This window comes from Zootoca vivipara, chromosome 2, assembly GCF_965207765.1.
Source record: "Zootoca vivipara chromosome 2, rZooViv2.hap1.1, whole genome shotgun sequence".
NCBI lineage: Eukaryota > Metazoa > Chordata > Lepidosauria > Squamata > Lacertidae > Zootoca > Zootoca vivipara.
In genome coordinates, this window is record NC_142584.1 from 68,525,862 (window position 1) to 68,553,682 (window position 27,821).

The following is a 27,821-nucleotide window of genomic DNA, read 5'->3' on the forward strand; positions in this document are numbered from 1 at the left end:
GTGCCACCTACAGGCCAGTTTCAAACCCATTATTATAAGCCTGCTTTTAGAGAGAGATTTCCAAAGAGATGCCAGGTTTTCAAAAAGAAGCCAGGGTCTCGTTTTCTGAGCTTGCTGGCTTGTCTGCACATCTAGTCCGGAGGGAAAATCCGGCAACAACCTCTGCCCCTCCAGATGTTCTTAGACTCCCATCAGCCCCACATCCTCTGGAGGGCCACAGGCACCCCCCTCCAATTAAAGACTTTCACTAATTCTTGATCCTTTACATGTAGTGAGCCAATGATTTATTGTTTCTATAGCTCTGGCCTTTGCCAAAATGTGCGAAGACTACATTTCTCAGCATGTTGATTTAGGGCGGTATCCAACTGAATACCGTAATAGTGTGACCAGAATGACTTCGGCTTGTGCAATGGGGGTTTCCCCATAGCCTGTCCCTAAAACGGCTCTGAAGGGTTGGGAGAACCCACAGCACAGATTTAGCAGGGGAGGCACATGGTGGAGGTCCAGTTGTTCTGCTCATGCATGGATTTACTTGGCTCTACTTTGAACACAACCCTAAGATAACAATGCCTGGGTACAGACACTTCCCCTAGCTAAACATAGTTCACAGAAACAGTGATACCAAGATACCAATTGTTTAGAGACGTGGGATGTTAAGTACTTTTTGATTATTATTATTATTTTTTAGTTTCTCGAATCAACCTAACTTTCTGACTTTTTTATTGAGGTGCAATGCAACTTTGTTTGAACATAAATTAACTGAAGTGCACGCTCTGTGGCAGAGAGAGAAAAGCTTGCTAGAAATTTTATTACAGGGATCCAGTAATGGAAGTTTTGGCAGCAATCTTAAGTAGAGTTACCAAGAAGTGAGCCTTGTTCAACACCGGGAGCCTTACTTCAGAGAAAAGAAGGTCATGATCAGGGTGTGCATTGTGCTCAGTTTAAGCTTTGGAGTTGCCTACTTTCATTTGGCCAATTTCAGCCTGGCTTGCAAATCTTGGATTTTCAGTCTTTTCAGTGTGTGTGTGTGTGTGTGTGTGTGTGTGTGTGTGTGTGTGTGAGAGAGAGAGAGAGAGAGAGAGAGAGAGAGAGAGAGAGAGAGAGAGAGAGAGAGAGAGAGAGAGAGAGATCGACACAGTGCTCGGTGAAGTTTCACATTTTCTTTATTGTTATTTTAAAAAGATTTGTTTCTTTTCCAAATATAGATCTAATTTCAGCATATAATTTAAAACTGACCCCTAGTACATGTTACAGAAATAGGAACTCCTCCAGATAAGACTCCTCCCTTCTTTCCAGAGATTGACTTGGGACACGACAACAAACAGGACGGAATTTCGGACAGAGCAGGATCCACACGCATATGCCCCTCCCCACCCTCACCCTGAATCCCTTGGGGAAAGTGGAAGGGTCCTACATGAAGGGGTGGAAAACCCAAAGTAATAAAACTTCCTTCTCCAGAATTCCTTCCTATGATACATCCAGCTGAGTTCCCTTACAAAAGTTTGGAGGAGACATGGACACCTGACCTGCCTTGAGCTAGACAGCACAGCCTGCCTGTAGTTTGGAAACAGGAAGGGCAGACAGTTGTCACCCGCTAGGGTGCCCACATGGAAAAGAACAGGAAAGAGGAGAAGCTTGCTCCAAGCTGGTCCTGAGATGATGCACAATTGCTTTCCATCAACACCATGGCCCCTTGGGCATTTATTTGTTCAACTTCTATGTCCCCACCACCCCACTCGGATCCAATTATCATCAGGCCAGGCACCCCAAACAACCAAGACGGCATCTGGGTGCAGCAAGTGGGCAGTGATACAGCTCTCTAGCCTGCAGCCTACGTTACAGAAAATAAATAAATATTAAAAGGGTTGTTAACCTGCTCTGAGCCTAAGGGGTAGAAGAGAACCAGGAAGGTACTATTTTAGGTTGTCCCTGACAAGCCACGCCGTTGCTGTGCTGATTTCCCCTTCTTTCCTGCCTTCTGTGTTTCATGCTTGGAGCCTGGGTTGTGAGCCACGGACCTTCCTCTCACACATCCCTGCTTCTTGGGGCCCAACTACACATTACTTTAGCTACACAGCTGCGTGTTTAAATGCAGGTGTATTGGTGTGTTTCTTAATGCAAATTGTCAGTTTTGGGGACAAGTTCCTGGTCAGGATCCTAGTAATGTGGATTAGGAAGCCTTCTCACCCACTTACCCCACTCTCCTTGTGGTCCTGATCCGTGTCAAACCTCTTGTGTTTCAATTTGCATTGAGGCGTGGGGAAAGCTCCCATTTGCTTCAGCAGCTTTTTAATTGTGCAAATTACACATGCAACCCGGATTAAAATCACAGGGGGGAGATGGTTCAAGCTGGGTATTTGTTCAAAAACAAGCAACACCCTTGCATTGAAAGGCATGGCCATGTAGCAGTTTAGCCCTTAAGAGGCCAGAGACTGTGACCCAAAGGCAGTACAACTCTGGGGTGACTGCCGGCATGAAGAGCTCACAGCCTGCACAAGCCCATGAGATCTCTTGCGATTGCTCTCTCACTGCAAGCACCTCTGGTGGTTGTATGCTGTGGTCTGTGAGCCATGCGGTTTCTGCGGCGAATGTGTGTTTTGGGTTTGGCTGGGCTCGGTCGCCCAGTAGGCATCAGTGCAATGCAGCTGAGTTTTGGATCACGTCCTTGGTTGAGATTAACTTGTTGAAATAAGCTGGAAGGTCTCAAATGACCTCCTACTTGCTAGAACCAGTGAGATCATTTTTAGGTACCCCAAGCCAAACTTTTATTGGCAAATGTGTTCTCCTCTTTCCATTTCTCTTCCAGCTGAACACCAGGCTGCAGAAACAGCCCGATTACCCTGAATTTCACAGATGGCAGTAGGTTTCCCCCATAGCTCAGGCAGGTCCTCTTGTATCCAGTCCCTCATTGCTGAGGACATAAAATATATACACTATACAGAGTTACTGAGCGCAACAACAAATACATTAAAAAAGATCTACTCTTATATACAGTATTTATAAAAAGCAAATTGACCAGCCACCATCCCAGTACAAAAATACGTGTCTCTTATTTATGCCCATTATATTTATTAAACCCTAGAAATAATTACTTGTGGACTTTAAAATTATTTTTGTAACACCAGTGCTGCAAAAATATTCATCTTGGTTTTGCTTCCTAGCCCTGTACTCCCACTCCCCACCCCATCTAAGTGCTGAAATTCATAAGGTGCATTTTATTAGTGAAGGAAAAAGAATAATCTTTCCTTATGGCTTTTGGCAAGAGGGGATATCGAGTAGAGAAGACAGCAGATGCAACAATGGGGAAGGATTGCAAAAAGATTATTGGAGGCTAGCTCATCTTGTGCAAATGAATAGAGGGAATGATTATCTTCACACTCTTTTGCAGCCCAGATTCCCAAAGCCATTTACTTGAAAGTAAGTCATTCATTTAAAGGAAATTTACCTCAATAACAATGGTTTAGGATCACAGATTACATCAATTGGCTCCCCCCCCCCCAAAAAATAACACTGCATCAATGCAGAATGTTATGTTGTGTTTGCTATTTTCTAAATGGGAGTGGTTCTATGCAACTGCCATAAAGTTCAATGGAACTTGCCTAGGGATGGGTTCAATGGAGACTGGACAGCATCCAGTGGATATTAGTGTTGTGCAAAAGCAGTTCATTTCTACCACTAGTACCAGCAGTCACTCAGTGGCAGAGGTGTGACTTCCTTTGCTACATTCCTCAGACTATTTAAATGTGTTCCTTCCTGCACAATTCATGTAAAAGAATGTGTACTAGGTGCTATTGAGGGCGGGGATCAAGAGTAAAACTACAGCAGCTTTTTAAGGTGCAAATTATTGGAAGCAGCAACAATTGCAAACAACGGCAGGGGGCAGAGTAGCTTCATGGTGTTGTGCCTGTTACATGCCCAGCACCCTGAACGAATGTCAGGTGGTGGCAGTAGCTTACATACTGCTTCAAGATGTATCTCATAAACTGGCCAAATGCTACATTTAAAAAAACATTGTTATAAACAGCTGTACCACCCTGCAATCCAGTTGTACAAACAGCAGGTATGCTGCATTCACAGAAGAGCTGTTTTGCACACCAAATTTCACTGCGCAGGGAAAATGAGAGGCCCTGCTGCTTTTCCTTTCCTGCGCAGAACCTACACGGGATGCTGCTGTGCATGGGCAACAGTGCCATGTGAACGGGCAGAGCAAAGACACCCATCTGTGAATGCAGAAGTGAGTACCATAGGGATGGTAAGAGCAGGGATCCAGCGTGAGATTTTATTTCCAGAAATATATGCTGGTTCACCGTATCAGCTCACCTGATGACTCTGCTTCTTATCAGACGTCCGATGGATAGGAGGGAGAGTCACCTGGCCAGGATGCTGAATAGCTGGAAGGCCAGGCTCCACCTGTACCTATTTAATAGTTATAGCACTTGTGTAATCAAAGTTGTTAGTGAGTATTGAATTCATACCTATTAAAAGAGCACATGCATTCTGAAAATGTACTCAAGATGGCTCTTAGAATGCCTTTTTTTGCTCCAATATGGAGTCATTTTGTTGTTACACAATAGCTTCTGAAATACTGAAAGTACCAGCATTTGGTGCTGGCTGCATGACATACTGAAGAGTTTACAGGGGTACAGCCATACCTCGGTTTGAGAACGCTCTGGTTTGAGTACTTTCGGTTCAAGTACTCTGCGGACCCGGAAGTGTTTACTTCCGGGTTCCGCGGCGCGTGCATGCACAGAAGCGATCTGTGCGGTTCACGCATGCACAGAAGCGCTCTATTGGCGCTTCATGCACGCGCGGAAATGGCGCTCAGTTTAAGTACTTTTCGGGGAGCGAATGGCTCCCCGGAACCAATTGAGTACTTCAACTGAGGTACCACTGTATTACCTCCAAGTCCAGAAATACGCTTATGTTATTCATAGGGGAAAGTGCACTTTAAGTATCCAAATGTTTTTGTTGTGGTGTGCCAGTCACAGGGTCCTAAGGAAGATGCTTGTTCATTTCACTTACTCAGCACCCGCCCCCTTTTACAAAGAAAAAGCTGTTTCGCTTTCCTGCACAACTCAGTGGATCCACTTTCATCAGATGAATGCTGAAAGGTCTGGGAAAGGTTCCTCGATATTACCGGGGGAAGCGGGGAAATTTTTACAAGTGTCATCAGCTTCCCACTGCATAATAACAATTGGGAAAGGTCAATTGGAAATAAATTATGATATAAATGGAAAGAAAATATGTTATTCAGTGCTGGTGGGGACACCAAAGTTCCTCAGAAGCTTCTTGGGCTTCTTCTGTGAAAACTACTGCCCTAGTACAACCAAAGGGTCTTGCTATTAAACAACTAGACCCATGATTCTGTGCTTCTCAAGAAAGAACCAATTACATATTTCAGATTTCATTCCCTAGTGGGAGGGCTGCACACCAGATATTAATTAAATGGGAAGAAATGCTCCATTGAATTCTCCTACCCTTGGAAGACTTCAAGCTATAGGAGCATGAGAGCAGTTCAGAGATGCTGAATTTTACCAGCTCCATGGTATGAGCTCAGCTCCATGAAGTCCTACCATAGCTGCCAAGTTTTCCCTTTTCTCGCGAGGAAGCCTATTCAGCATAAGGGAATTTCCCTTAAAAAAAGGTAGAACTTGGCAGCTATGAGTCCTACATGCTACCCTTTGACTTGTGTCACTCATTCCACACACAACCTCCTCTTCAGGTCTCCATGAACTCCATGCCCCAAATTACACATGAATCTTATATTTCAGGGGTGGGGAACCAATGTTCCTTGTTGGACTCCAGCTCCCATCAGCCCTGGCAGTCAGAATGGCCAACAGTCAGGGATTATGGGAGTTGTAGTTCAGCCACTTCTGAAGGGCCCCGTATTCATTACCCCGGTCCAAGTACTCCTTTATTTCCTAAGCTATTGCCCAGCAGCCAAACCTTCACAGCAAAGAAGTCTCCTGTGTTCCAGGGGGGGAGATGTGGTTTTCAACTTTTCAACCTGCCACCATAGTTTACAGCACATTTCTAAGCATGTCCTAATGAATTCAATGGGGCTTACTCCCAGGTAAGTGAGGGTTAGGATTACAGCCCAAGCCTTTAACAGGGGCTTGATACTAAACAATGAGCAACTCATACTTCCAGGCTTTGAAAAGCTTTCTGCTAATTTTCGTAATTTGAGCCGCTGCCAAAGCCATAGAAATGCAGAGGTGGGTTGAAAAGTCTCCCACCCTACATGAAATGCAGACCTACAAGTGTTACTCACTAGAAGACCGAACCAGGGGGTCAGATACAGGGATTTGCTTTTGCTTAGATGCAATGCTCCCAGTTCCAGAGCTTTCCAACTTAGACCTAGAGCTGTTATTTCCAACCTGGTCATTTCTCACAAGTGACCATCAGCAAAGTCAATAAGACACCCATTCTCCCTTGGTGGTAAAGAGCACTGCAGCTGGTGCAGCTTGAAGATCACTGCTCTGACTCCATCAACCCGACATTTCCCCCTACACATGGGTGGCAGCTGAAGGCCCCTGTCTGTGACTGAATGACTGAGCCTGTGCTTGGCATACAGAAAGAACCAAGTTCAACCCCCCTGGCCAAGTGCAACCCTTCCAATCTCTAGTTAAAAGGACCAGGTGACAGGAAATATTTCTGCTGAAGACCCTGGAGGGCAGGCAGAACAAAAGAGGGACAAGGAACATGTGATCTTCCTGATGCTGTAGGGCTACAACTCCCACCAAACTTGACCGTTGGGCATGCTGGCTGGGGCTGATGGAGTCCAACAACCCAAGGAGAGCCACTGGCTTGCATCTGGGGAGTAAGTAGGCTTCACTAGGCTAGAAGGACTTGGTATAAGGCAGCTCCCTATGGGAAAAATGACTATCCCGTTGGCAACTACTGGACTCTTTTGAGTTTCCCTTCTCAGGCAGCCTTCTCAGGTGGCCTTCTGCTGCTTTTGATATGTTCTCAGCGGCTTTTTTCCTCCTTTTTCTTCTCCTGAGCTTGTGAGGCCCAGGCTGACTACAGTAGGATGAGGTATGAAAGATTTCAGAGCATTTCAAACAAGTGCATATTTGGGTGGCCATCTCTGATTTAGGAAGAAGCCATGGTGAATATTTTCTCCTAGATATATATAAAACATGACAACGACGACAAGATCAGAGAGTAAAGATGAGGAAGGTCCATTTGTTCCTCCCGATCTGCTATTACACAAGGCCTCATCTCCTAGTTCAGGGGGAACACTGAATGCCTATCTGATCGTACATAAATTACGCTGAAGGAAAAGCAGGGACTCAATGGAGGGCAAATCCTTGCCAATTCGGGAAAGCAGCTATATAAATACAATTCCATTGGAATCTCATGCCTGCTACAAATTGGAGGAAAAGCAACATCAGTATGTACAAAACAAATGAATGCAAATTCTCCTAGCCTACCGTAATTAGCAGCAATCAAGTCCTAGTGACCAGTTAGGCTGGTGGACCAACTTGGTGGCAGGGCTACACTTCCCAACATGTTCAAGCAACTGCTGGCAGATAGGAAGAGAGGCCACTGTGATGTGTTAGTGGGGCGGGGGGGGGGACCAGTCTCTAGGATGGACAGATCTGGCCACAGATCCATTTCCATTTCCTCAGGCGGTGCACCCTTTCAGGACACAGGAGCCTCAGAGAGGCCTCAATGCTGCACAATCTTAAAAGACATTGGGTGGGATTCACTTAGCGAGCCCCATCTGCAGAAGTCCTGTGCAAGGACTTCTACTTGTGCAATCGGGATTCGCCCCCCTGAAACTGGCTGGAGGGGAGGTTCGGGAGAAACTCTGGAACGGCACGTGCGGGGAGGAGAGAGGGGATCATTTCGTCCCGCAAGCCAAAAGTATTTGAGCAGGCGGAACGTTTATCATCACACAACATTGAATTCCACCCAATGTGATGACTTCTTGCCGTTACCTAATGGAATGAGGAGACAGAAACAGGGATTTGATATCGCTGACAGAGGCTTGCCTCCCATCCCACCTTCAGCTTTATATGAAGGAGGAAGAGCTCTGTTGCTCACAGCTAACCGGTTGCCCAAAATGCCAACCCTCTCTGCTTCACCTCCCTAAGCGAAGCTCAGGCATGCGCTAAGGGAAGCCAGCGTAAACCTGCACCCCACCCCAACCGACAGTTCAGAAAGGCCGACATCTCCAAATCACTTCCCACACGCCACCCAGCCAGTTCCAAGACCTGTGGCCGCCTTAGCGATGGCGATGAGGTCATACTTGTTTGCATGTGTTTTGTGTGGAACAGATAGCTGCACAAAGATGGGAGAGAGCAAGGCCCCTGTGGCCTCTGCCCTGAGCACCCCCTTGCCCTGAGAGAGGAGCGTTGATCTTGAGGCTCATCGTAAGGCTCACACCCTAGCAGAGGGAACAGGACCGCGTCTGAGGGAAGAACTCCCACTCCCCCCACCAAGGAACAAGGGCTCAGGAAGCAACTTCTGAGAGGGACAAAAGCCCTGTGGGTGGTGGGGGGCCGCGGCTATTAAGACTTTAAAAACCAAACAGAAACATTCTGCCCCTCTCTCCCTGTCTGAAAGCATTTACTTCCAATTTGTAGCCCCAGTATTGTAATTCTGTAGGAAGGACTGGCCCCAGTTCCCTTGTCAGTGGTGAACTCAGGCCAACGCTCTACTCTCAGGCTCTTTAGCCACAGTCCCCTCCCCCAATTTCCTCCTGTTCCTGCCCTTGACTCTCCAGTTGCCTCAGGCTGGGCTAGACATACTGGACATATAAGGACAGAAATCCCACAGCAACCCTCCCACCCCTCTGGATTGGCCTATTTCCCTCATTTCATTTGCCTGTTCCTCAGGCGCCGTTGGTCTGGCCCATCCCAGACAGTGAGATCAAAACAAATGCTCAAAAAGTTTAGGAACCGGTTTCCGGCTTGGTCTAGCCAGCAGCAGCCCCCCTGGCTCAATGGGGTCAACGTGTAGGAACTGAGTAACGGAACAGCGCCCCCTTGGCTCGGAGTGGAGCTGTGGACTAAATTACGGCACAGTACTAGCAGAGGTAGGGGAGCAGGAAATGTATCAAAGCTGGCCGAGTCTCCCAAGGCGTCGATCCACAGTTGTGAGGGTCCGGGCCTTGTCTAGTGACTGCCTCCGCTCTTCCCGCCACCTGATGCCCAGTCGATGATGATGAAGCTGAGACTCATGATCATGAAGAGCACACCAAGGCATGCAAAGAGGGCTGCCTGTAGGGGGGAGAATAGGAGAGTCACTTACAGAAAAGGAAAGGGGCTTTTTGGCCCAGCCCTGCTCCTCTAACCTCCCCATCACCTAGATCAAGGACAGGCAGCTTGTAACTCACAGGCCAGATTTGGCTCTCAAAGGAATTTTAAGTGGTTCCTGGCGATCCTGCTCATTTTTGGATCAGTAAAAGCACAGGTGGACTTCCTGGTCATGAAAGAAAGTGATCTCCTGAAGCCGCACGAGATAATATATATCCAATAATGTTCGCTTCTTAGCTGGGTTTTATCTATGAAGTTGCCAGGCATGCCAAGAGCATGCACTTCCACACTATGAGACCTTGGCTGCTACATAGCACTAGCTTTACTTAAAGAGGATGTCTTGTGCAGCCAAAATTGCCCCTTGCTTCCAGGCCGCTGCCTGTAGGACAGAGTGATCCTTGCAGGTTTTGGTCTTCCCTCATCTACAACAAGTTATAACCTTCACAACCTTGTACATCACTCTGATAATGGTTACGGTAACAAAAACTTTGCTTTCCAAAACTACAGTTATGGATCTCTTCCCAGGTGAGAAAGCCTTATGGTCATACAAAATAGCCATAATTATCTTTCTCCTGTTAAGAGGTAAGAGGGAACCTGATGAAGGTAAATCTACAAGGACGGCCCAACTGCTTTTCTGTGCTCCTGACTTTACAATCTACGGACTCGAGGCTACTATGGTCAGAACTAGGATGGTATCTGATTGTCTCTGAACCCCTGACTTTCATTCTTGATTGATGAAAAGATTATTGGCGTCATGGGCAATGAGCAGCTCCCCAGATGAGAAGCATCCCCACAACTGCCTTCATTGAGAGGACAGTTCAAGAACAGCAGTGCCTGACAGGGCGATGTCCTCATGTGGGCAGTCTAAGATATAGGAGGGCCCATTGGGCAGGAGGCCCAGACCTCACACAACCAGCAGCACATCCCACTCCTTTATAGGCACCCCCCCCAAAGGTCTCTAGGCCAAGCTGGGTTCCTAAACAGTACGTACCAGGATCTTGGGAGGGGATTTCGTGGGCTCCTTGTCCTTGGGCATGATCCGAATGTAGAATATTGCTGGGAAGATGAATATCAGGCAGGGGGCCGATGTGGCACCTGGAAGAGACCAGCAGAGAAGAAATTCTAGTGACACACACACACACACACAAAACCTCCAGAAAGGGAGAACACTAAGCTACCCACCCACCCTTCACCATTTGTTTTTCCTAGGAGAAAGCAAAACAAGTTGTGCTGACAGGGCCCCTGGCCTTGCCCCACATCCCTAGCAGAGGCCAGACAAGCTATTGATTTCCTGCCTTAGGAATGGTGTTTTCTTTCTCTCCTCAAACAGTGGCTGGGGAGCTGGGAACGAAAAAAAAAATAAAGTCCTTTGAAATCACACAGCAAACAAACAGGTTGCTGGTGGTAGCTTTGATCCTTGGAAAAAAACGGGGCCTTCAGGTAGCAGAATGGGAGACCGGAGCTGTGGAGCTGCATCCATGTTCTCAAGGGAGCAGAGGAATTATTCTCCCCCAAACACTCTCCATCATCATCGTGACCCAAGAGTTTATTTCATCGCTGTGAAGACTGGATTGCTTTTCTTTTCCAGCATCAGAGCTGTATCAGAGGGTGATTATTGTGTAAAAACGGCCCTTCTGTGGAGTACTACCTGTAAACCAATATACCCACAACAAATACACAGCATACATTTAAAGCCCATGGCTTCGCCCAAAGAATGCTGGGAAATGTAGCATGTAGCTCGGCAAGGGTAAATTACAATTCCCAGGATTCTCTGAGGGAAGCCACGTGGGTGTGCTTTAAATGCTGTGTACACAGTCTAAGTCAGAATGCAACTCCGTTTTACAGGGAAGTAAAAATTACGATACTGGAATAGGTTATGAGCAAGTCACTGGACTGCTTTTTCTACATGAAGGATTTTATGTTTCCCTCATGTACTCTGAAGCTTAGCCACAGTGGAGACAGGAAGAAGAGCTGAAAGAGCTCTCTGCTTTCCTCCGGTGCATGCATTGGACCAAAGAGCCAGCTCACCTGTCCTCCTCTACGTGGCCCAAAGTGTATCATGGGAATACCATGACCTAATAGCAAGTAGGATAATTTAAAGACAGACAAAAGTGGGCTTCTATTTAGCTGTACAGTATTAGTGTCCAAGGGCAATCCATGCAGTGTTTGCATCCAGCTTTTTAAACTTCCCTAATCTCTCTTTGTTAAAGGCTACCAGAACGCAGGAACCACAAGGAAAAAAAGTGATCTGCTCAGAACACAAGACACATAGCTTCTATCCAACTATTTCCCCTAAACCTTCCAAAATTTATATTATTGCATTATTACAATAGGCATATTTGCATGGTGCACCCAAATACACACACACACACACACACCAGTCTATATAAATCTGTGCTGGTAAATATTTGGAAGGAATCGTGGTAAATGAAACCTAAAGAATCTGGGAAGGATCATGCATGATTTCTCCAAAAACTTGCTGGGTCACTAAGTGGGGAAGGTGCAGGTAGAGTGCGGCAATGGCAAACAAAAGGGTGTTGAGGCCAGGAAAGAAGAGAACCCTTGAAGGCGGGACTCACCAATCACTCCAAAGATGCCCAGGATGGAAGGAGCAAAAATGACAAGCAAGTTGATAGAGGTCAGCAGTATGATAGCAATTATGGTGTGCCGAATCCAGCTGAATTCCTTGTCTTGAAACAGCATCTGCTGAATTGCCCTGCGTACCTGGAGAGTGGAGGGAGGTATGGTCAGACTCCACTCTTAAGGAATAATTCACAATTCTTAACCGCAGAAAAACTTAGGCCTACATTGACACCATATTCCCCATTTGTCCCCTCACTCCACTGGGTAAACTCTTCTGATTTTGGACTCCAATGCCTATTTGTGACCTGCATTTTGGTGGACTCTGGTTGCTTCTGTCCATATCCCAGCCAATTCAATCTACTACCCAACCAACCACCAACAGACAATCCTTGTCTTAAATGGAAGCTAGCAGTAGTGGCCGATTTGATGGGGTGATGCCATCCTTCCACCATCAGTGTTGCTGCAGCTTACCTAGCTTGTGCTAGGGCAGGGAGGACGTCAGCGCTGTGTGGATGTACCAGGAGAACCACCAGATTGGCCCCAGCAGTGCATCCACAGAGCCCTGGCCTCACCGCTGGAGTGCCCCAACCCCTCCAGGAAAGCTGCAGCAACACTGATGTTTGGTGGTGGTGATGGGGGTGCTCTAGAGTTAAAATATTTTCATCCCAGCAGTGTGGTTGCTGCTGGAAACTTGTTCTGCAGAGCCCGCTCTTTTGAGTTTAGCTTGTTGTGTTAAGCAGCGAACAGGTAGGCGGAGCTGAAACCTCCCATCTTCAGATGTTTACTTTTGTGGTTAAATTTGGACCAAGTCACATAGGCCCGGCTTCATACAAAGGGCTAAATGTGCAGAATGGTGCCTATGTTTTCTGGATCCCTAGCAACAAACATGTCACTGCAGTAAGGTATAAACTGATACTTGGGTTCCACCCCCAGCAATCATGAGACACCACGGCAATAATTAATGCTCTTTTTCCTCTCCCTTGGTCTTCTACAGATGCTTAGATATTGCTTACTGCCCTTTCTAACTATGCAATGATCCTATGATTCTGGCTTTCAGCCACAGCCGGCATTGTACATTTCTGATCTCTGGTTCAGTTACCAATTACAGGCAAGGATGGGAAGGCAGTCTAAAAAGGGGACAGTAGACAATTAGACTGGTTTCTAGTGTGTGGTGTAGGAAACCACATGCACACACGGTTTGATGAAAAGGAGACTCACCGGGAAGAGAACAATGGGTACTGTCAGTGTCACAGCTATCAGCACAGCCACCCGCACACACAGGATCAGCACATCAAACGGATCTACTCTGCTGTAGGTATGTAGCAGCTCTGATTCTACCTGGCCTGCAGGGGACAACCAGGAACAGCACATCCATTATTGATCAGGCTGCGTATTTAAGCAAGGTGTCTCTTTGCATCCTAGGTTTGGGGTGTGACAGAACTGTTTCTTAGAAGGAAAGGCTATGTTGGTGTTTCTGCCCTAAATCCACAGGTATGCATGTGAACAATAGAAGTGAACCCCACAGAATACTATGTATTACAGTCATACCTCGGCTTAAGTACGCCTTGGTTTGAGTATTTTCAGTTTAAGTACTCCGTGGACCTGTCTGGAACAGATTAATCCACTTTCCATTACTTTCAATGGGAAAGTTCGCTTCAGGTTAAGTACGCTTCAGGTTAAGTACAGACTTCTGGAACCAATTGCACTCATACCTCGGGTTAAGTACGCTTCAGGCTGAGTACTCCGCGGACCTGTCTGGAACGGATTAATCCACTTTCCATTACTTTCAATGGGAAAGTTCGCTTCAGGTTAAGTACGCTTCAGGTTAAGTACAGACTTCCGGAACCAAATGTGTTTGTAAACTGAGGTACCACTGTAAATTGATACCACTGCCCTTCCTCCCAAAGGACCCCAGGAGTTCCTATTTGCTTCCAAGCAAACATGCATAGGATTGTGTTGCACAACATTAAAATAACAAGACAAAGTGGGGGGGGGGGTATTATTGCATTTTGGTTTGTTTGTAATACCGTAGAAGGACTCAAAGGAAATAATAATAATAATAATAATCATCATCATCATCTAGAAGTTCTTTAGCAAAATGCATGGGATGGGGCTAAACTAGCTAGTAAGCTGACTACTGGGACATGCTTTGTAAAATGTGGAAAGAGCTCTGGCACTTGTGATTCTGATCCATGATTTGGGCACCAGAAGAATATGCAGGGTCTGTGCTAGTGAAGTGTTAGCCCCCCCCCCCCACAATGAAATTCTACACTCTGGTCCCAGGGAGGTTTATGTATATATTCAGTGAAGTCATCTGTCACCACCCTACTGCCTACCTCTCCTCCACCACTTGGATACCCCGTGGAAGAGAACTTACCATAGAAAGTGAGGTAGCCAAAAAGGGCAGCCAGGAAGTACATGATGTACATAACAGCGATGGAGATGTTGGAGATGCACTGCATCTTCTTCTTGGTTGGGCTAAAAGACCAGGCAGAAACACAGCATGAGAAGAACCGAATTCCTTACTGTTTAAAGACACTTCCTTCCTAATCCCAGCTGCTTCTCTACACATCTCCTTGAAGACAAAGAGGCACCCAGCTAGAATGAAAGGCCCAAGATCTGAGATGGCCCCAGTTCATCCCGCCAAAGCAAACTATACAAGGCCACAGCTTATCTGATGACATGCCTAGCATCTCCCAAACAGGCACCAGTTCCCTTGAGCGCTTGGAACTGATGTTCAGGCAAACCAAAGAAAGGGGAGCCTGATCAAGGGAGTTCTATAAAGGACACACTTGCTCCTTTACTGAATGGAATCAAACAGGCCATTTGCTGCCTTGGAGCTGCGGTCTAATGGAAAACCACAGAGAATTTTCCTTGGTGAGCAGTGCATGCATGCATGCATGCAATCTGCACAAAATGTACATGCTGCAACCATGGATCCAACACTCACTCTTTCAGCTCAGTGTAGATAGGCAGGACCTCAGGGTGGCACACAAAAGCAAATGCCATGATGGGGATGGTATAGGCTGTCTGCAAGGAAGAGAGAGGGAGAAGAAGAGGATGTCAGCTGACCACTGGGCATGCTCCCATTTCCAAGACCTTTGTTGCCATAGCCCCATAGCAACTTCCAGTAAGGGGAACAACTACACATTAAACTTTTCACTGGAAGCACAGCACATGGGAAAAGGACTGTTCAACCCTTCCCTCCCCAGCTAGGCTCCTGATTTAACCTACCGGGGTGTGTGTATGTGTGTGTGTGTGTGTGTTTGTGTGTGTGTGTAAATCTCCCATTGGCACCAACTGAACTTTTCTCACATCTTGCTCTTCTGATGCAGGTTCATCAGTTCTCGGTCTCCTCTGCAATCCTGCCCTCCATGACCCACTTTTAGTCCTTTTGGCCATGTTGCTCCTTGTACTTCAAACCACTTCACTGCTTCTGTCTGTCAGGCTGCCTCCTTCCCTCTCCCCTCCTTCAAACATCCGGCTCAAAACCTGTTTAGCCAGATCTTTCCACTGAACCACCCTGTCTTCCCTTTTATCTGCCCTGCAGGTAACCCTAACCCGTTCTCACTACAGCTCTATCAGCCCCCTCTACTTCCATCACACATGGTCTGCCAGTGGTTCAGGATGCAAGACCATGACACTGTCTCTGCCCTGTGCCCAGCCTCAGTGTTGATCCTATAACCACAGAACCAGATTCAGCCAGATAGGTTTTCCCAGATTTGATGAGATATGCTACTTAGGTTAATGGATATTTATGTATTGTTTGCTAGTCTGACCTGAGAGTTGAGGGTGAACAAGCTCGAAGAGCAGATGCCGTCTTCCATTGCTTGTCCATCCTCATTGTTGTTCATGCTGACTGGTGTGTAATTGAGGCTGGCGGTGGCGTTGACCCGGTCAGGAAGAGGACAGGGAATGTTGAACTTCTTGTATATGACCTGAGATGGGATCAAGAAACCCTGTTAGGAATGATTGCCTGGGCTTATTTTGCCTTAGAGCAGTCTCAACAACAGACAATAAATGTGTTTGTGGGTGTTTGTATGAGTCAGTGTGGTGTGATGGTTCGAGAGTTGGACTATGACCTGGGAGAGAAGGATTCAAATCCCCACTCAGCATGAAGCTGGGTGACCTTGGACCAGTCACCATCTAACCTACCTCACAGGGTTGTTGTGAGGGTGAAATGGGGAGGAGAACCATGGACACCACCATGAACTCATTGGAGAAAAAGGCAGGATATAAACATGCACACAGTTTTATGTTTGGCCTGCAGCTTTCCTACTCTTTCCTATTCAATTAGAACAAATGGAAATCCGTGGTAAAGCTGATTGGTTTGGTCCCATTTCTCGGGACAAACGGTGGGCAAACGGAGGTGTGGACGAGTCCTTAGAAAGAGTGCCAACCGGACTCTTTCTTTCTCCCTTCGGCTCGTGAGGCGGCCATCATGGTGTTCAAATGCTATGTTGAGATTGGCCGAGTTGCCTATATTTCCTTTGGACCACATGCGGGCAAGCTGGTAGTGATTGTGGATGTTATTGATCAGAACAGGCACTAGTAGATGGTCCCTGCAGCGGTGTCAGAAGGCAAGCTATGCCCTTCAATTGCATACAGCTGACCGACTTTGTTCTCAAGTTTCCTCACAGTGCTCGTCAAAAGTATGTGAGAGCTGATTGGGAGAAGGAAAACATTAATGAGAAGTGGAAAACCACCAGATGGGCTCAAAAAAATGAAGCTAGGAAGAAGAAAGCCAAGATGTCAGATTTTGATCGTTACAAGGTCATGAAGGCCAAGAAAATGAGAAACAGAATCATCAAGCACAAAGTGAAGAAGCTGCAAAAGGCTGCCGCTCCTCCCCCCAAAAAAGCATAAATTGTCAGCAAATAAAATTTCATTTTCATGTGCAGACAGAAAGAAAGAAAGAAAGAAAGAAAGAAAGAAAGAAAGAAAGAAAGAAAGAGTGCCAACCAAACCACTTTACAGAGGGAGTTCCACAACCAAGGGGCCACATCAGAAAAGGCCACGTGCTGGTGCAAACACTGACAGAAAAAAAATGATGGTGTGGAGATGGGAATGGCGAGGGCTCCCATTTAAGGCATTCTAAAAGCATTTGGGTCACCATCGTGCTAGCTACCCATGTTTCTCCGAAAATAAGACACCGTCTTATATTTATTTTTCCTCAAAAAAGAACACTATGGCTTATTTTCAGGGGATGTCTTATTTTTTTCCTCCTCCTCCTGCCATGGCCGGTATTGCTGCTGTGCCTATCACTATGTCTTATTTTCGGGGTATGGCTTATATTCCTTGAATGCTTAAAAATCCTGCTATGGCTTATTTTATGACGTCTTAAAATAGGAGAAACAGGGTAGCTATGTCAGAATGACCGTTTGTGCCTAATGTTTGGTCGCAACCCATTAGAACAGCGAGTACAAGCAGGACAAAGTGGCCCAAGTGAGAATCACGCTGCAGCTATATTCTGCAAGATATCACAGCTTTGCATATTTATAGAAATGGGGTGTTAGAAAAAGCAAGATTCCTTTAGGGTAGTTGTCCTGGTGAGAAGCCAGGGTGAAGGATGTGAGTTAATTTGCTATGAATACTTCCTGTGGCTGTTTTTTCAAGCAGCAGTATTCTGTGTGATTAAATGACTGCTTCAAGTTTAAGACTTGGCTTTTCTTGGGAGCTTAAAAGGGTGTAAAAGACAACAGGGAAACAAAACCCCACTGACTGTGCCTGCATCTCCTTCCCAGTGAATTGTGGGACTGAGTGAGCAGGGACAGCCCCATTCACTGAGGTCTTGGCTTTCTCCCTCCACCCTGCGCATCGGCACGAGGCTTCTTCTTTGTCCAGAAATAGATCAGTGTTGCTGACAAGGAAGCAAGAATGCTGTGACGCTTCTCTCTCGCTGGCTGTTGCTGAAATGGCCGGGGGCATGTTGCTCACTATCCACTCTGACAGTTCAATAGCACTTGCAAAACTGGAGTCATCACCCAAGCTTTGCAGCAGGAACTGATACAGAATTCTGCTCTTTGGTCAGCCTACTGGTGTGGATGCAGCCCAGAAGCAGGGGCATTTCAAGAGCAGGTTCAGGCTCTGGCAGGACCAGGTTCAATTAAGACTGCTGGCTACTAGCAAGAGAATGGTGATTTCACAACAAGTACTACCAGGCTCTGAAGCTCTGTTCCCATGGAACCTAAGTGCAAAATCCTGCCAGTGGGGATCTTTCCCCCCCTCTTTTTCATCTTAGCCCTTCTCCAAGGAGCTCAGGATAGCAGACACGCTTCCCTTTTCCCCTATCCTGCTTTCACACTCACAACAACCCTGTGAGTTGGGATGGGCTGAGAGATGGTGACTGGACGAAGACCACCCAGTGAGCTTCATGTCTGAGCAGGCATTTGAATCCTGGTCCTAGTACAATACTTCATTACTACACCAAACTCTCTTCTTCTGAAATGAACATTTCACAAAAGTATGCTTCTTCTTCTGCTTCTTCTTCTTCTTCTTCTTCTTCTTCTTCTTCTTCTTCTTCTTCTTCTTCTTCTTCTTCTTCTTCTTCTTCTTCTTCTTCTCCTTTGTCTTCTTCGTCTTCTTCCACTTCCCTTCAAAGACTCTTAATTGGATCTCCAAGCAACTAATGCCAATGAGGGAGCTGACAGTAGCAACCAAAAAGGCCTATAATTGGCTGCAGAGCTGACATGGTGTGTAATAGGTGGAGTGCTGCATTACAATTGGGAGGGTCTTGAGTTCAAATTTCCATCCAGCCATGAAGCCCACTGAGTGACCTTCACAATCTCTCAGCCAAATCTGCATCGCAGCGTTGTTGTGAGGATAAAAGTGGTATGAGGGCAGAGGGGTGGGCCAGATATGTTGCACCAAACTCCTAGGAGGTAGCAGGGCAATATAAAAATGCCATCAGTTAATAACAAGACCACCATTTTATACTTATTTGGGAGTAAGCCCTGTTGAACTCAACGTGACGTATGCCTAAGAAGATGTGCCTAGGGTTGTGCTATCAAGAAATAAACAACTCAAAATTACTGAGGGGACCTGAGGGTAACACAAGCAGTTGTTCAACAACTCACCGAAATAAGGAAGAACACCATGCAGCTGAGGGAGAAACCACTGGCATAACCAAGATAACCTGGGAAGAGAGGAAACAGAAAGTTGCAGGGGACTTGAAATACTTCTGGAATGGATCATTCTCCACTTCCTCAGGTGTTATAGACCCCAACTCTGTTCAAAGACAGTAGTACCCTAGGGTGCAGAAACTGCCATGAGAAATGGCAGGTTTCTGGGTTCATGGATCACCCTCTGTCACTCTCTCAGGTCTGGATGGGGAACCTGTGGAGTAACGGGTGATTCTGTGTACTTTCTGGCAGGACTAGACAGAACCAAGGCCTCCTTCACCACCCACCCCGTCGCATGGGAGCCATTTCCCTGTGGTGTGATCTCAGGCTGCTGAGGAATATGTGCATATATATGAATATTGTGTGGATCTCTCCCAATGTGATCACACACCCTTTTGCACAACAAACCCACTGAAGCAGCTGTTGGTAACACTCCATAAACGGCAGGTAAGACACAAATTCCTGAGATTATGCTCGTCGTTCCCATCTGCTGCTCAGGGAGACTTACCCAGTTGTTTCATGAGGGCCAGGGGGAGGATGATACTGACAGAGACCATGATGACTAGATAGTTCCCATTCATGTACCAGTCCCTGGAATGACAAAGGTCAACATTATATCCTCTGCAGGCCTTTGGATGAGAAAACTCTTAATAGTACATTTATATTGTCAGGTGACGCAAGGCCTGGAGCTTCCACCCAGGCCCTGACCTAGGCCCAGGCCTGCTGAGCTTCACCAAGGTGACAACATCCTGTGCCCTCAGACCCCGCTGAGCTTTCCACGGGGCATGTTTTGTTCACACAGTAAGCATAAATTTGCATGGGGCAATGTCAGGAGAAACTCTGCAGTATCAGACACTGGAGCAGGAATGGAACTTCATTCCATTCTACTGACTCCTGTGCCAGATGCTGGAGATTTTCTTCTGACATCACCTCATAAACTTGAACTTTGGTGCAGTTTTGCAGGGTTTTAAAACTTGACCCGCTTGAATTAACATTCTAAAATAGAATTTCAGCTCTACTTAGAAATGGATAATGGACAACTAAGCACCAAAATCCCAGATGGGATCGGCCTCGGCCCAGCATACCTGAAGGAGCGTCTCCACTCCCATCGTTCAGCCCGGACACTGAGGTCCAGCTCCAAGGGCCTTCTGGCAGTTCCCTCACTGCGAGAAGCGAGGTTACAGGGAACCAGGCAGAGGGACTTCTTGGTAGTGGTGCCCACCCTGTGGAACGCCCTCCCATCAGACGTCAAGGAAATAAAGAACTACCTTACTTTTAAAAGACACCTGAAGGCAGCCCTGTTTAGGGAAGTTTTTAATGTTTGATGTTTTATCGTGTTTTTAATATTCTGTTGGAAGCCGCCCAGAGTGGCTGGATATAAATAAATTATTGTTATTATCATCATCATCATCTTACTCCCCAAACCTGAAAATGGACTCAGAACTGAAAATTCGTTGGACGAGGGTCTACCTGAGAACCCCCAATATGGTGGTCTGAGCTCTCTGGAGGAAAGGCGATTCAATATTTTATTTGCTCATTTATTCAAATCTGTACACTGCTTATCAAAAAAAAGTACCAAAACAGTAGAAAATATAAAACTACGTTGGCATACTAAGTTCTCAATCAATGGGACATGGAATTGGGTGCTCTAAGGGGGGCAATACAGTGTAAATGTAAGCAAAATACTGCAACGTTGTCCTAGCCTTCCAGACACAGCAGTGTTGTTTGGTCAAGCCAAGCCTAACAGAGCCTGCAGGGCAGGCAGCAGTGACCCTGTACATTGGACATTGAGGCTCTCATGAAAGCCAGCGTCAAGCTTTGATCTGCCTTGTATCTCAGCACAGCCCAGGCAACACAAACCTCCCTGTCTCATGAATGAATCCCCTCCTCTTTGCAGGGGACAGCTGTGGCTGTGCTGTGTGCATGAAGCTAAGCCATGTAACTTGCCTCACTGACTACCACTCATCCTGCTGAATCTGTCCCTTTCCCTGTGAGAGGCAGAGCCCTATAGCTGTTTGCCCTGTCAGAGTGTATAAAGTCAGATGAGCTTAAAGTGAAGCAAGAAGCTGGCTTTGCTTTCGGTTCCAAGGCAGGTTGGTTTGGGTCTCTGGTCTCTCCTGCCTCTCCCCACCCACTGCTGACCTTCTCCTCCCCACCACCCCATATGTCCCATGGCCTTTCAAGATCTCACGAATCTTTCTGTGAGGCAGAGGAGGTTTTCGGCAGGCAACTCAGAATTCTGCCCCGTCTCATATAAAGCATGCAACCAAAACACACTATTCCAAGGTAATCGGTACAACAATATGCTTACCCAATCTGCATTAAGATTTTTGGAAGGGAGGATTGTGTTGGTTATTTTATTCTATGCGGGGAGGTTAAGGGGGGGAAAGGGCTGGAGCACAGAAATTCACAAAGGCAAAAGGAGAGCCTTTAAAAAGGAAAGGGGGAGGGGAGAGAGAGAAAAGAAAGCAAAAGAGAAGTGGTAGTGGTGGTTGGGCGAACTACTGAAAATGGCATGGGGTAAAGAAATTCTGCTTCCTGTCAGGCATTATGAGTCTCAAAGCACAGGGCCCCCAGGTCACACAATTATTTGCCCCACTGTACGGTCCAAGGGTCTGCATTCAGTCTTGTCCAATGTATCCAATACGGGGAAGCAGCGACAGCAGCAGGGGGCTTCTCCTAATACTAAGTCAGCAGATAAAGCAGGGCCTAGTACAGGGGGTGGGGGAAGCTTTTTCTGCCACATTCTCCCATGGGCAACCTCCCGGGGCTGAATGGGCACGACCAGAGGGGAAACTAGGCAGAGCAAGAGATGACTATCAGATCATCAAGGCACCTGTGTTACTATTCTGACTGACTGGGTTACCCCTTCCATGGCCAGTTGGGCATAAACCTCCCTAAGGACTAAGCACATCACACAGAGGGAAGGAAGGATGTTGTTGACATTTCTCAGGTGAGCACCAAAGACACTTGGGAGTGAAAGATTCCCTGATGGTTGATGGTGAACCAGCACATTTTTTATTAAATTTATATCCCCCGACCCTTTCTTCCATCAAAGAAATCAAGGTAGTGTCCATGGGATTCCCATCATTCAGGCACTGACCAGACCCAGCCCTCCTGAGTTTCAACAAAACGGCTCTGTGTGTATCATCAGATCATACCCTAGGACTCTCTAGGGCAGGGATAGGCAACCTCAGGCCCATGGGCCGGATGTGGCCCAATCGCCTTTTCAATCCGGCCCACGGACGGTCCGGGGATCAGCATGTTTTTACATGAGTAGAATATGTCCTTTTCTTTAAAATGCATCTCTGGGTTATTTGTGGGGCCTGCCTGGTGTTTTTACATGAGTAGAATGTGTGCTTTTATTTAAAATGCATCTCTGGGTTATTTGTGGGGCATAGGAATTCGTTCATTTCCCCCCAAAAAATATACTCCGGCCCACCACATGGTCTGAGGGATGGTGGACCAGCCCACGGCTGGAAAAGGTTGCTGACCCTGCTCTAGGGTATACCAACTCACTGCATTAACCCCTCAGCAACCAGAGAAGGTTGATGCCTTGCACACAGGCTAAATGTGATGCATGGCAAATGGGTTTCTGGAGCCCACTCAGCCTGTGAGCAGAATCATGATTCGGGCTGCTGCATCCAGGGCAGGGGCGGAGGAGGAAGTGATGCATCGTGCAAGGATTGGAAGTTCACTCTGGTCTAATCCCATGCAGAGGGTTTATTCAGCGCCGGCGTCAATCAAAAATAGTAGTGGCTTAATGCCGTGAAATCCCTGGGACAGGCTGCTAAGCAGGAGGCAAATCCCTCTGCTGTGAGAGCGAGAGATGTTAGCTAGAGCTGAGCCACAAGCAGGGAGGGAGGAGAATGAATAAAGGTAGGGGGAAGATGTCTGTGAGAGAGGAAAAGATGCCTACGTATATGTAGGAAGTAGCCTTGGTAAGGGGCAGCTTGGGCATTCCTATCAGGCCCTGCACTAGCCTACAGTCCCGTTCCCCTGAGGGTCCATCACTGGGCTGATAACCAAAAGGAAACCTGTTTGCCTTCCAGGTTTGCCTCTTGGACAGCCTCTCTAGCAGGTCTGTCGGTGGCCACAACCACAATGTGTGCCCAAACTAACTTGCCATACAGCAAAGCCCAAGGCAGGCCTGTTGAGCAGCCACCACAGCCTCATTCCTCAGAAGCCTCCACACTGCCACTGCCTGGCTCCCCCCTCTGCACAATCTCATGGCTAAAGTCCAATCCACAGTTTCCCAAACTTGGGTTTCCAGCTGTTTTTGGACTATATCTCCCATAATCCCTGACCACTGGTCCTGCTAGCTAGAGATGATGGGAGTTGTAGCCCCAAAACAGCTGGAAACCCAAGTTTCAGAAACCCAATTCTATTCTGTTAGGTGATGGGTATACTTGACCCCTTATACCAAGTCAAACGATGGGGGCACCTAGCTCAGTGCTGTCTACACGGACTGGCAACAGCTTTTGGGGGCTTCAGGCAAGGGGCAGTCCTAGCCTTACCTGGAGATGCCATGGCCTGGTCCTGGGATCTTTGGCATGCAATGAATGTGCCCATCCCCTTGAGTTATAGCCCTTCTCCTGCAGCAAGGATGATAGCAGTATATGCGCCACAGAACTGGATTTGGCTACACAGCTCCTTGCCATATACAGATGTGGTGGAAATGTGAGTGTTTGCTACTGCATGTCATGTGAAGCAGCAAGGTCCATAGGGGAAGCCCACAAAAGAATCAGAAGCAGATCAGCCACCTGGCTCAGGATTAGGTAAAAAAGGGGGACAGGGGTTGCCAGTTGTCCCCCACTGACAGTTTGCGTCAGTCAGGCTCTTCCATTGGACATTGGGAAGAAGGGCAGAGAGTGAACAAGGCAGATAGCGGTACCTGAAAGATGAGGACGAGAGGTGTTGCTCTGACACCCCATAACTGTTCACCTTCTGCTGAGCACAGCCATGTGATGCTATGGCCCATGGCGGTTGCAGAAATTGTCTGGGTAGGTAAGTAGGAGAGACAAAGGCAGAAGCGAAAGGGAGAAGGATACTTACGTTGTTTTCTCCTCCAGGTTGAGGAAAGTCTGGATGACGAGAGGCACTTCAGACTTCACAATGTACAGGTAGCTGGACATGGCTAGGGAAGGAGACAGAAGTTAACAGGGTGCAAAAGAGTCCCATTCAGATGAAGGGGAGTAAAGATGCTTGGGAACACCACCGTGGCCCACTTTGCTCCTCCCTACACAACGCTTTCTGTCAGAAAGCCTTCCTGGGATGGAAACTGGTGTGTGTCTCTGTGCCATCTCCCTAGCCGCTTCCTGTCCATGGCCTCCTTACCTCCAATATTCTGAAGTGTGATGGCAACGGCAGCTGCCAATTTCCCTGGAGTTCCAAAAGCCCTGTAGCCCAGCTGTTCATAGGCTCGGATTCCTAGACAACACCAAAAATTAATAGACAAGAGAGAAAGAGAGAGACAAAATGACTCACATCTGTACAAGGCACACAACTGTTGGACAAACTGAGACTTCAGGCCAACATAACAGGGATTACACCGAGATTATCACCTAAGAGTCATTTTTAAAAGTATTCAAACTGTCTGCATGAACATATTATTATTATTATTATTATTATTAGCCCCAAGAAGGTGTGGAATCACTACAGCATTCCTATTGCTGAATAATATAGTGCATAAAGAGGCTGTGGAAACTATTACATTTCCTATGAGAGTTCCATGACTATCAGTGAAGGCTGCCCCAAGACAGTACCTAGATTTGACAATACAGTGCTGCTAACCAGAGACCTTTGAGTGATGACACCTGTAATGGGACCTAAGATAGCCCAAATATCCCAAATGATGGTCAGAGTTGACTTATCTGAACTCCCTGCCCAGCCAGGTAGATGGAAAAGGTGTCTGTCCAAGAAAAGACAAAGACTAGGAGACATAATGAGAGCTGAGTTTGCTGTGTAAGAAACTGAGGGTGCTGACTGCCTCCCTAGAGATCTGATGTGGGAACAGAGGGATGGCTGACCATCAAAGCATTTAAGCTGTTCTACAACCTGTATACGATCAACCTGTATGCTTTTCATAACATTTTGCTTCCCTGTTTGCTTGGTGTCCTTTAAATCTCGATAAACCCTAATACTTTCCTCCTCCCCAACCCTGCCCATCCATAACGAAAGCAACTGGAATGAAAACGTCTCTATTTTTGCATACAAACCAAACATGTGCAAATTACATATCTTAAAAAGCACAGGCAGAAGTCTGAAAAGTCCACGTCTCTGCTTGCATCATCCTTCTGCCTTGAGAGATTTTCATTCCAGTGAAGGTTTCTGGTGCTGACAACCTTCCCTCTGAATTCAGGCATCGCTTGAGCAGAGAGGCAGTGAAGGCATTTATGGAGAGCACTCTTTGGCAGCTCAATACATACACTTTGGACAGAAACACAGGAAGCTGCCTTGCACTGAATCAGGACACTGGTTCATCGAGCCCAACATGGCCCACACTGGCTGGTAGTGGTTCTCCAGGGTTCCAGGCAGGGATCTCTCTTCCGCTCACAAACCCTGGAAATTCACTGGAGGCCAGAGATGGAATGGTCCACAACACAAAGGAAAAGGTAACAAGCATGAGACAGGGCTTAACTTAAGCCCACTTTGTGGGCTTTACTGCAGGTTTGTAGTACTTACCGACAATCCCTGAGGATTTGAGCAGCAAGTGGATAGAGTAGCTGGACAGCAGAGCTACAGCAGTCAAAAGGAATCTAGAAGAAAAAGAGGAAAGCAGTGACACCTAAATTGCATGTCCATAGAGACTGCCATCTGGGAAGGCACCCAGAAAGGCAGTCAGGAGTGGGAACTTCACATCCTTCTATTGCCGCATGCTGGACAGCTCCAGAAGCACCTAAGGATTTACCTTCTGAGGGCTTTCTGTAGGAGCAACTGAAGCACATCCCAACTACATTTTGGTAATAGTCCCATAATTCCAAAAGCACTATATCCTATCCACATGGATTAGAGGGTAGCTGTGTGTTTGGGAGTGGGCAGGGGAAAGACAGCCTCGTGAAAGGGGATATCAGCATTGCCATGTTTTGCTTTGTCCTGAAATGGCGAGGTGGGGTAGAAGAAGAATGACCACCTCTCCAAATATAAAGGGACCATATAACATCTGAAACTTCTGCACATTTATGTGAGATATTTATATATATATATAGAGAGAGAGAGAGAGAGATTCGCAACACAGTGCCAGCATATTGTTGTTGTGATCATTTACTGCATCTTGCCCTTTTATTGTTTCTTTTCTTTTATTAACATGCCGCTCACTGCTCTGAGGGCCTTTGGGCTGGAAAGCAGTATATCAACAGACAATAGTCCTAAGGACAGGGGACTTGTGCCACTTGCTGTTAATCTCATCCTAAGCAATATGCTCTGGGTGTCCATGACACTTGTGCCATCACAACCCAAAATATCAACCGCAGCTGCAATGAATCGTATTTTCCGCAGGAACAAAACATCTCTTTTTTTCAGTGCCTGGAAAGTGGCCTATCTCTGCAACAGAAGCATAGCCTAGGCTGCACACAACAAAGAAAGAAAGAATCATGCATTGGTTTCACAAAAATATCCCACGGAAAAGCCCTACAACAGTTTGCCATCCAGTTTGTGTTGCTTCCTCCCAGTCGCTGATGCTAAGCTCACAGGGTGGGGGGTGGAGAGAGGCAACAGACTGAAGGCGCAGCTCCATAAGAGCATTAACCTGCTGGCAAGCATCCTCCATTGGTTCCCCTGAAGATGCACAGAGGCTCTTGTCAATCAGCAGCTGAGGCTGTAATGCCATTCCGTTACGTAACGATTCATTTGTAAAAGGTGAGCAATCCTGTCCAAGGGCTCAAGTACTGGGCAGGATGCCAGGAGAATTCAGAACAAGAACTGTTGCATGTATGCACACATGGGCACGTACACACAGAGAGAGAGAGACAGCAGGATCATGCTGAGAAACTCAGCCAGATGGGCGGGGTATAAATAATAAAATAATAATAATTATTATTATTCATTAGGAAGTGGCAGATCTTGCTGCTCAGAGCAGGAGCCTAACCCTACCACGGAGCATGAAAAACATCAAACGTTTTCTTGTCAAAGGTACATAAGAGCAGATCTTAAGGCACGGATAGGATGCTGAAGGAAGAGGGGCTCCTTCAGGCATTTGGGTCCCAAGCCGTGTAGGACTTTTAGCTCCTTGGAGGAAGGGTGGGTCACGAGGGTGACAAAAATCAATCAATAATCACATCCAGGCACTTTGTTTACAGCACAGATGAGGACAAGATAAACAATCTCTGCCACCCCCAGTAATATAGACATTAATTTCTCTGTGTTTAAAATTTTCAGCATCCTGTTTCTCAGATTATATAGATCAGGGGTCCCCAGACTTACCGTGCGGCGGGCCGGTGCCCGCCGCGCCGACCGCGCGGTGGGCCGGAGGGCAGGGGAGTGCGCGCGCAGCGGGCCGGAGGGCGGGGGAGTGCGCGCCCGTGCGCATGCGCACACGTGCGGGGGAAAAATCGCCGAAAATCGCTTGTGCGCATGCGTATGGGCCTCCCCTGACCCGGAAGTGCACCAGAAATGACCTCTTCCGGGTCAGGAGAGGCCCATACGCATGCGCACAAAGGATTTTCGGCGATTTTTTTGCGATTTTTTAGATCGTCGCTGCGCCGCGCGCCGTGAGAGCGGGCGGCGGCAGCGGGCGGCGGGGGTCGTCGCGGGCCGGATTGGAAGGCCGATTGGGCCGCATCCGGCCCGGGGGCCGTAGTTTGGGGACCCCTGATATAGATGCCCAGATTGGCTGGAGCAACCCAGTTAGATG

The 27,821-nt window shown here is 47.1% G+C and overlaps 1 protein-coding gene and 1 pseudogene across 4 annotated transcripts in view; one reads left to right on the forward strand and one right to left on the reverse strand.

Moving 5' to 3' along the window:
- Positions 1–1,145: 1,145 nt before the first annotated feature.
- Positions 1,146–27,821, reverse strand: part of SLC38A3 (solute carrier family 38 member 3) — a 76,432-nt gene continuing 49,756 nt past the window's right edge. For all 3 annotated transcript variants that reach the window (XM_035106000.3, XM_088662149.1, XM_088662151.1), the window contains 12 exons: positions 25,655–25,728; positions 24,308–24,400; positions 24,026–24,107; positions 19,479–19,561; positions 18,926–18,984; positions 15,629–15,787; positions 14,800–14,879; positions 14,227–14,327; positions 13,068–13,192; positions 11,846–11,990; positions 10,258–10,361; positions 1,146–9,230 (listed from right to left, as the gene is read on the reverse strand). In XM_035106000.3, coding sequence (XP_034961891.1) covers positions 9,126–9,230; positions 10,258–10,361; positions 11,846–11,990; positions 13,068–13,192; positions 14,227–14,327; positions 14,800–14,879; positions 15,629–15,787; positions 18,926–18,984; positions 19,479–19,561; positions 24,026–24,107; positions 24,308–24,400; positions 25,655–25,728 — 1,210 coding nt within the window. In that variant the 3' untranslated portion in view covers positions 1,146–9,125. The remainder of the gene's footprint in view (positions 9,231–10,257; positions 10,362–11,845; positions 11,991–13,067; positions 13,193–14,226; positions 14,328–14,799; positions 14,880–15,628; positions 15,788–18,925; positions 18,985–19,478; positions 19,562–24,025; positions 24,108–24,307; positions 24,401–25,654; positions 25,729–27,821) is intronic.
- On the forward strand, positions 16,273–16,746 carry LOC118080572 (large ribosomal subunit protein eL14 pseudogene; annotated as a pseudogene). Its single transcript, XR_015948210.1, has one exon. The product of XR_015948210.1 is annotated as a large ribosomal subunit protein eL14 pseudogene (transcript).